Source organism: Rhinopithecus roxellana, chromosome 21, assembly GCF_007565055.1.
Source record: "Rhinopithecus roxellana isolate Shanxi Qingling chromosome 21, ASM756505v1, whole genome shotgun sequence".
Lineage (NCBI taxonomy): Eukaryota > Metazoa > Chordata > Mammalia > Primates > Cercopithecidae > Rhinopithecus > Rhinopithecus roxellana.
Genome location: NC_044569.1, coordinates 33,931,039 through 33,941,166, shown reverse-complemented (window position 1 = coordinate 33,941,166; position 10,128 = coordinate 33,931,039). Strand labels below are relative to the sequence as shown.

At 42.1% G+C, this 10,128-nt stretch overlaps 1 protein-coding gene across 1 annotated transcript; it reads right to left on the bottom strand.

The window, feature by feature from the left end:
• Positions 1-284: 284 nt before the first annotated feature.
• TIMM21 (translocase of inner mitochondrial membrane 21) lies at positions 285-9,977 on the bottom strand. The gene is made up of 6 exons (XM_030926095.1): positions 9,377-9,977; positions 3,546-3,608; positions 3,350-3,447; positions 1,061-1,134; positions 872-977; positions 285-772 (listed from the first exon to the last, which is right to left on the bottom strand). The coding sequence occupies exons 1-6, from the start codon at positions 9,675-9,677 to the stop codon at positions 668-670; spliced, it is 747 nt and encodes a 248-aa protein (XP_030781955.1). The 5' UTR covers positions 9,678-9,977; the 3' UTR covers positions 285-667.
• Positions 9,978-10,128: the final 151 nt, after the last annotated feature.

Below are 10,128 nucleotides of genomic sequence, written 5' to 3'. Positions count from 1 at the left end.
CCACCCTAACAACCCATACAATGGGGACGCCTGATGAGGCTAAGGCACTTGCACAGGCCCACACCCTGCTAGAAAAGGTGGGATGGGTGCCCAGGTCTACCCGACTTGGGAGTGTGTACTTTTCCCGCTATGTACAAGGCCCTTAATTCACAAAGGGGGAAATATGAGACAGATTCCTAAAACTCACACAATTTTGAAGAATGCATTCACCATCTGGTTCCCTATGGTCCTCAACCATTTTCACGTTTATCTCAAGTCAGATTCCAAAGTATGTGGAGGGCAGCTGCTAATGACATATTTGTTAAGTTTATTCTGCAGACATTATACAGTTCTATAATATAAAATGAATACAACGCTAAAATCTATTTCCTTTATTTACATGGCGTAAAATTTTTAATAACAAACATCTAATCATGAAAGATGGTGTTAAAGCAGAAATACTGTCATGATTGAGTCAATAGGAGAACATAAAATATGCTGTATTTCATAATTTTTCCATAAGAAAATGTCTAGTTTGTTTAAACGCAACAAATACTGTATTAGATTCACTTTATAAACCATACACTCCTTCCTGTCTTTTGAACACATTCTGGAAGACAGCTGTGAAGAACAGAGTAGTGAGTCCATGCCATTCAACATCCATCAGAAACCTGCTTGCTTGCTTATTTTAATCATCTTGGGATCGATTATCTTCAATGATAATAGTTCTTCTAGGATAAGATTCAATTTCTACAAATATATATCGAAAATCATATTCACCACTTGCTCGGTTCTGAAAAAAATGTAGTGTTTCCAGGTATTATTTTCCTTTTCAGAACTTAAATAACACCGCGCTCAGAACCTCTGACCCCATGACCCACAATTCCCACACCTCTTTTACTTCCGCATACACCGTTCCTCGCTTCCCCGGCTCAGAGCCCTCAATGTAGAATTTCACACGCGTGTGTTTCAGCTCATCTTTTACATACTCAGTGAAACTGTCGAGAAAACGAAAGATCAGTCTAAGTTCCTTTCATTAAAAAATTTCCCCAGCGCTTCCTCTGAATTCAAGCCACAGTACCTGACGTGCTGCCGGCGACCCCGCCTTGTCACCTCCCCATAGCCTTTAACAGGCTCACCAAAGACAGCAATTACCTGCAGAACAAGGACAGTGCTTTATTTTGTGTTATTTTTTAAGCTTACTAAAGAAATAATTTCTAACAATCCAAATTATTTTAGGAAAAAAAATCAGTAAGCATAGGACCTTTTAAAAAATGACCATTCCTGGCTCACGCCTGTAATCCCAGCACTTTGGGAAGCTGAGGCAGGTGGATCACGAGGTCAGGAGTTCAAGACTACCATGGCCAACTAGATGAAACCCCGACTCTACTAAAAAATACAAAAATCAGCCAGGCGTGGTGGTGCGCATCTATAGTCCCAGCTACTCAGGTGGCTGAGGCAGGAGAATCGCTCAAATCCAGTGGGCAGAGGCTGCAGTGAGCCAAGATCGTGCCACTGCACTCCAGCCTGGGTGACAGTGAGACTCCATCTCAAAAAACAAAACAAACAAACAAACAAAAAATGACCACTCCAATAAGAAAACTGAAAAAAGGGTTATTATATAAAAATCATCCCATAAATGATTTAAACAAATATTTCATGCACACAGATTAAAATAGGTAGCTTTATGGTGTGACTTGTAGTTTCAGAACAATGTAGGCTGAAATGACGCAGTTCCTGCTCCCCTTATAGAAAACAAACATAACGACACAGAGTTCAGATGTGTCTCTACTAACCCTTATGGTTTGAAGATAAAATGTATGAACATTTTTAATGAAATTTAATTAATTAATAGCATCTAATACTGAAACTATGAGATAAAAAAATTTTAAAGTCGCTAAACACAGTGAGGAAAAAGAAAACAGATAATAATGACATCTAAAATAAACCAGAGCTACAGGTGTGAATCCATTATTTCTAACAAGAAAATCCACATGAAGTAGAAATGTAGTTTCTATTGAATTCAAAATGCAAATACTGTGGAACCCCCCCAAAATATAAATTTGATATTAAACTAAAAAAATTTGACCCTTAACTCTATGAAATTTATCTTATTTTGTCTGTTTGTGGAGTATCTTCAGTATCACATTTTCCAGGACAAAAAGAAGTAATATGTAAGATGATATTTCAGAATTGTATAGCACAAACAGATAGAACAATTTACTTTAATCTATTAAACATATAAATATCAACACCCATCAAGATTTTGTTTTTCAAGCAAACACGGTACTCAGCAAAGAGAAGGGTACCCCTTAAACACTGGTGACAAAATTGTTAAAGTTTAATTATTATTTGTAGAGCTTTTTCAGGCAGCAAATTAAGTTATGACTTTAATAGTATCTCACTATTGTATATTCTGTGGAGTTTTTTGTTCAAAATGCTGAAAAATCTATGAAAGGCTGAGTTTGTGAATAAAACAGTAACTCTTCATCTCTTTCCAGAGACGCGTCCTAACATTTAATGTTACACCCATAGGTACTTCCAGAGTCTGTAAAGAATGTTTCTTGTCAGATACAATTTGGATTCCCAATAACTATTACGGGAAACTTCCTAATTTCCTGGTTTTCACCTCTGAGATACTTTACCCTCCCTGCCTCTTTTTCCATGGTTACCACTGACTGTCCAGAGTTCAATGAAGAGAAATCAGTGGATTTAAAAGGAAAGATGCCAGAGATGATTAGCTTCTGAGGTTTCCACCCTGACACGATTAGAAAACCTGGTGGAACACTCAGAGCCGGGGCCCCAGGGCAGATCAGCACTGGGCTCTATACTGAGCACACTGTGGATTCAAATCTTTCTCCTCTTCAGGGGCTGCAAATGCGAGCTAGGACGTTACTCCTTGGTCTGTGTGAAGAACACCCCTAATATTTATGATGATAATGGCAGACAGTTACCGGCTGTTATCTTTCAATGTGAATGAAGTTGGATTTCAATGAGTAATATTTTCAGTGCTGAAGCTTTCCATCAGGGAGTAAGAAATCTGGCACTTCCCAGGCCACATGACCATGAGGTCACGCATCAGGCTTTAAAAAGACTAGAAACTTACTATGAGTTTGGTATTTTGGTGTATTCTAAGAATTTAATATCTATGAACAACCAGCAAAATGACTCTCTTGTACAATTAGCATGAAAACATCTGTATAGTGAGTTTTGGGTTATCTTAAAGAACAAAGACCTAATAATGTAATGATAAGTCAACCATTATGTATTATTATGTGAATTTCACTAGCGTGAGAACTGGTTCTTGAATTCTGCCCACTGCCTCCTACCAACTCATCAGAGTTCATGTAACTCAATCTTGAGAACTAACCTCGGGATGTGATCTGCATTTTTCTAAGGCTCTCCCATATATCTTGCTAGGACTGGATGAAGAAAAAAGTTCTTTGAAAATCGTGTAAAATAAGCCACCTGAAATCACAGAAAACAAAGATGACGCAAAGCAAGGACACCATAAAAAGCCCAGCTGAAAAGACATTCAAGGGCTTATACTTGCTGTTTTTTGCAACCTGTAATGCCGATTCCAAAAAGCACCACTATTAAATAGGTAAAATCTCTTCCGGCTTCTTTCACTGTAAAGAGAAAACACCAACGGGTTATGTGTGCCGGCTGGGGGCAAGCATGCTTGTATGCTGCTTTTGCGCTTCTTGTGAGAGAAAGGCAGCCTCCAGATCAAAGCAAGGGGTCTGTGTGTGTTCAGGGGCAGCTGTTTTGGAAACTCCCTGTGTGTCAGCGCCTCAGCAGAATTCTCAGAGCGGGGCTTGGGAATCTATGTTTTAATTCAGGATGAAGAAATCCTTTTAACAAGTGATCCAGTTCACAACTGCCATAGGTTAAGCAACACCGAACCAAGGTCTGCCACTCCCAGATCAGGAAGAGTGTTGGCTTTTGTCAACCGAATGGGTAAGGGACTGAATGGACCAAAATGGGTGTCAACTCTTAACAGTCAGTAACTAGCTCGAATGCCAGTCCCATCGCACACTGACTGGTGTATGAAAACAGAATTGTGTTTGGAGCAGGAATTTGGTTGGCCAGAAAGATTTATGAATTAAACTTAGAAAATGAAGAATATGCACAGACCAGACGTTTGTTTTCCCACACTAATAAAATATGTGCATATGGGTTAAACAGACACTCTGAGAGCTAGAGAAACTCAAGACAGTGTCAGGGGACAGCATATATACGTATGTATAGCTATAAATAAATGTATTTGTATTATACAGAAATACATATACAAATACCCTTATTTGTCCCTATTACCCAAATCAGGTCATTGGTCCCAACACCCGAGATTCTCGATTGTCCCTCCCAACACTTCATTCCTGCCTTGCTTAGCATATCAGATGAGTCTATTTTTTCACTTACCAACAGCTACTGTATATCTACTATGTGTATCTTCATATATATGCAAAGAACTATAACATTACACTTACACTACCTTAACATTACAATTATGACTATGCTTTTCACCGATGCTGAGAAAGTGAGTCACCTCCTGGCATTATGTTTATAGACTAATTTATTCACCACATTAGCAATTCAGACTTCAGAAATATAAATCTTCAAAACATTTTTAAGAAAAAAACTTTTAGAAGAAAATTTTAACAGAGGTTTCTGTTATTTTCTATTCTGTATAAAAAGCTTCTATTACATTTATAAAACAAAATTGTTTAAAATAAGTCTTTAGCTAATACAACGCTTGTTTAAAAGTAGTCTTTAGCGTATCACGATCCTTCAAGTTTTCAGCAAGGTTCCCAACTTAGAAGACATTATTCAAATAATAAAAAGACCTCATCTACCAAAGTCTGTGTAATTCATGGGACTGACTCAAACAGCTGTCACAAATCCAATTTCCCTTCCAAGGTTCAGGAGTTGGGGCTCACAACTCATTCCACTCTCAGTGTGGAATTTCAATAAATATTACCTGCCAGTTACGTGCCAAGTCCCAGGTTGAGAACACAATAACAACTAATTAGTTCTAGTAAGTATCCTTATTTGTCCTTGTTACCCAAACCAGGTCACTGGCCCTAACACCTTGGATTTTTGACTGTCCGTTCCAAAAATTCACTCCTGCCTTGCTTAGGGTATCTGACAGGTCTTTTCCACTTATTTTGATAAACAACAGCTCCTGTATATCTGTTATATATAAAGCCCTGTGCTAAATATTCTCCATATTCTACACATTAAAAAAATATCTGTTTGTTACTTTATAGCTGTCTCTAACGGAAACTGCTCACTGTCTAACTTTCTCAACCCTATCAGACCTAGTAGTTTCATGCAAAAAACCCTCCTGCCATTTACTTGCTTCTGCAATTCTCTACCCCTCCTGTAGTGGGTGCTGTGGTATGGGTGCTCCCAGCTGCAGGGAGCACTGGAAGCTGACAGTTGTCAGCTGAGCTCCTCTCTGGGCATTCCATAAGACAGCTTCCTCACTTAGGTCACGGCACATCCCTGGACCAGCCCATACTCAATGCCTGGTTGATGCAGAAGCGTAAGACTCAGCCCCCACATTAGGGAGAAGGACAGTGACTGGCCAGCTCAGCTCCAGAGGTCCCCAGAGCAGCAGCTGAGGCCCCAACTGCAAATGCACTTCAGCTTCTTCCTCTCCCCAGTCCTGCTTCCCTTACCCCCAAGATGTATTCTGAGAGCACTCCCTGATAAACCTCCTTACGTAAATCCCACTTCCCTGGGAAGCCAACCTACAACGGGTGCTACCGGGAGTGGTAAGCAGCTCTCGATTTGGATTTTGGAGCTGGCTCGCTGGCCACTGGCTGGCAATGAGGACCCTGTCCCTGGTGGTAGGGGGCTACTGACAGCACCTGTAATACAGCTGTAGGGCAGCTGATGCAGCTCTCACCAATGGGGACCTGGGATGGAACACTGGTGGAAGGGAATGTACTGGCTGGTGTGTTATTCTGGGAGTTTAGGGGGAATCAGCAATTTTAAGGACTTATATCAGATGGCTGTGGCTGGGGCCATGGATAATTTGGGAGAGGGATGGTGAGATGATGTGTGTAACTAATCATCAGTGAAGGTGAGTGCCAAGGGCAAGAGCCTCCTCCTGGCAGAACAAGACTCAAATTACACCCAGAGGGCAGAAAATGTGGGGGTCAGGTCTGGGGCGTAAGCGCTTCAGGGCGTTTGGCATTTCAAGCACATGAGACCTCCCACACCAAGGCAAGGATCCTGATTTGGGAGGAAAGGGAATCTAAAGCTGCAGTAGGGGGCCCTTGAGGTCAATGTGGCAAAAAAATCTTGAATCCCCAGATTCTCCTGACCCCTCTAGCCCTGAAGAAGCCGTTCATTGTCTGGTTGACACTTCCTCCATCTCGGAAACTGGGCGAGGGGTGGGTGGGCACTTCTGCCTAGCAAGATATGTGCTGCTCTCAGGAGGTCTCTCCACCTCCCCTCCTGGCCAAGTTACAACACAACCGGGCATGAGAAGGATGAGAAGGAACAATACTTGGAAGGAGCTGGAGGCCACCCCAGCAGCAGCCAGGGGAACACAGACCCCACTGCTTCTTAAGGGTGGTGTGTCAAGGCACAGAACACAAAAGCGGCTGAGAGTTGATCAGCATGGGGCACACTCCTGTGATGAATTTAGCAAACAGGCAAGCACCCTGGGAACTGATATGCAGCTGGCTAGGTTTGCTCCTGGAAACTTCGAGACAGCGATGGTCCACATTAAGTAAAAGTGACAGAACAGCCATGGCAAACTGGAGGAAAGGCTCAACAGCCTCCAAGAATGGGGATGCTACCACAGATATAAGATATAAAGCCCGAAAACCCACCAGCTGACTATGTTCTTAGGAGGGACAGGAGGACCTGTATACCAAAGCCACAAGGAAGCCACAGTTACATCTTTATAGAGCAGGATGCCCTGACAGAAATGGAGATGAAAGAATTCTGAAGCAGAGACCAGGTTGGGGTGTTAAACAGAAGTCAAGGTGGGTGCCACCATCATAACTAACGGCATGGCTGGAGTGGCAGTCGGGAGTGTCTGACTTACAGAGGGCAACAGAGCTGATGACTAGAACAGTGTTCTCAAGGGGAAGACTCAAGGGCAGTGGACAAGGCTGCTTCTGAATTACACAGTCATGAGAAATTAACCTCAGATGATTCCTGAGGCTGAAGGCAGTTGCTCTAATGCAAAGCTCTGAACATTGCCCCGGTTTCTGGACCTGAACCAGTTTTCAGACCTGGAACCCATTTACTGAAGGAAAGTGTATGTGACTGACTACCCCTGTCCTTCACCAAAAGGACCTATAGTTATCAACTTGGACATAGTCTGTGCTGACAGTGATATCCAAGGACCCAAAGAGTCACAATGACCCCCCGACCACCCCCCACCCCTCTGACAGCATGTAAGAAGCTCACAGCCTGGGTCCAGGGACTTATCTGGTAATAATTTCCTTGATTTCCAAATGTATAAATCAAGGGGATGTACTGAGTAATTGGCAACAATAACTCCCACTTTAGTTCCTTTGGAAGTGGGTTAAGAGCTCTATCATAGTGGGAAAAGTCAAATGGAAGCCTCTGAAACTGCCCCAGTGACCAAGATAATAAACTAAAAACGATATCACATCTATGGGGAATGGCAGAAAGAGTGCTATTCTTAGAGACCTTAGATACAGGCATGGTGGTCGCTATCACAGTCCCTTGTAATTTACCAGTCTTCCTTTACAAAACACAAATAGGTGCTGGAGAATGACAGTGGTTACCTGCAAACTCAACCAAGTGGCAGCCAGGGTACACATGCAATACCACACATGGTAACTTTACAGGGGAGTGCATTAACACAATCTCATGGTATTGGCCATTGATTTGAAGAATGCCTTCTATTCAGAAGCAGCAGCAGGAGTAGTCTGTAGTAACACGAAACAGATAATAACAGTGTATGTTTATGATCCTGACCAGGATTTGCTAATTCTCTCACCCTCTGTCGTTACAGTCTTAAGGGAGTGAAACTTTCTGGACCTGGGCTGTCTAATGCAGTAGCCACTCGCCACTCATGGGTATTTCAGTTCAATTTTAAATTAATTAAAATTAAATCAATTCAGTTCTTCAGTAACATAATTTAGCAACATTTCAAGTGCTCAAAATAGCTACAAGTGGCCAGGAACTACCCAAATGGACAGCACAGATATAGGACATTTCTATGACTGCAGAAAGTTTTATTTGAATAATGCTGTTCTGGACATTCAGCAGAATATCACATTTGTCTACTATGTTTACGCCATCATGTTAGAGCCCAGAAGTAACAAGTGGCAAGTGTGTTAGAAGGCTTGGTCGGACAAGCTGCAAGTGTGAGAGGTGGGTCCAACAAAGATGCAGAGGCTCACCAACACATGAGCCGACCTCGTGGGGCTACACTGGGGCGTGCCAGGACATGCCCTCCCAAGTAAAAGACAATTGTACCCTACACCTCCTACCACAATGTTTCTTTGAATTCTGGACACAGCATATTCCGTATTTGGGAATGTTGCTCCCATCCATTCATTCAGCAACAAGGACTGTCACCTCTGAATGGGGTGCAGATCAGGGAAGGGGTGCTTAAGCAGGCCTGGCATGCAGTGCAAGCAGCAGCACTGTTGCCTGAGCCAGATTACCTGACACACATGCTGTTTGCCACTTCTATGCCTTTCACCTCTGCATACGGATTGTTCCTTCGTGCTGAACTATTACGAATGAAAAACTAGGTTTTTAGCATATTCAGCAGATTACAAAACAATTGGTAGAATATGATTCAATTTTTTGGGTTAAAAATTATTAAAAGGTATGTGTATGAAAGTCCAAAATGTTAAAAATAGTCATCTTTGTGTGGTATAATCATGGGGTCTAAATTGCTTTGTCCTTTTTTTCCTACAAATCACATGCGAAATGAAGAAATTTTTAAAAAATCTTAAAATATCTGTGAACACATCTCTGACTTTCCCTGACAAATTACATTCCATCCTCCCTAGTTTATATGTTTTTCTATTATCGCAGGTAACATACGAAAGTTTTCCCTATTGATTATAAGTCAATAATCTCTCTCTCTCTCTTTATCCTATCCAATTACTCTTTATTATATGTAACAGAGCCAATACAACTTGAGAAAAATTCTCCAAACACAACGAAAAAAAGTTATATCAAATTCAAGATCAACTTTCAAATCTGAGTTCCAATCTGTGAAGAAAACTGTAGGTCTATATGTTCTAGTTCTAAATTAAGTTTAAACGGCTTTTAAAAATTCACGTGAATTGTTTTTTCACCTTTAGTAGTGAACTTGGTGTAAAAGAGCATTGGCAGCTCTTGTCACATCTGTTGAAAGACCAATCATTAAAGTACTCCTTTTTACCTTTTTGTGATGTTGGGACGGCGGTTCCCCCTCTTTGACTCCTGTGCACAGACACTTGTTTGCTGCTATCCTCCTTTGCTTTCCGGGGGCTCGGTCCCTGCGTCCAGATGGTTTTCTGGGTGACTCCAAGAATACATCTAGGTCGCACTGTTTTCTTTTGATATTGAAGCCCCCATCTCAAACTGGGCTCAGTCTTCAAGCACGCTTTGTTAAGCACAATGTGGGGCAAAAGCAATCGCTTTGCCGAGGACCTGTGCAGCTTCTCCGTATACTGTATGGCTCGTAGAAAAGTACAAATCATGTTCACAGAAAATCGTTCCGCTTAGGGACGATGCTAACTACAATTAGGAAAGTTTTTGGGTTCACTACACATCTGGTTGGACACGTACTCAAACCTATACGTTTACATTACATGGCGTGTTAGGCAAAAACGTTGCCTTCAGCAGCATAAATGAAAACGAAAAATCTCCAGGGAGAACCTGATGTCTACCTTCCCTTCTGTCTTCTTTCTCTTTGAATCAACACGCTCTGATTACCTTCTGGGCTGACATTCACAGCGTCCCCGCCATGTCTTCGCAAAGTCACCTGGGAAACCCCCCGTCTTCCTGGGAATAGTAGTTTGAAGACCTCGCTTTTAACTGGGATGCGGCAATGGGGCGCGCAAAAGAGACTACATCTCCCACAATTCAAGGCGGCCAGAGCACGGCACAGGCCGTTCCCGCGCACCCAGGTGCTTCCGCGCCCAGCGCCTG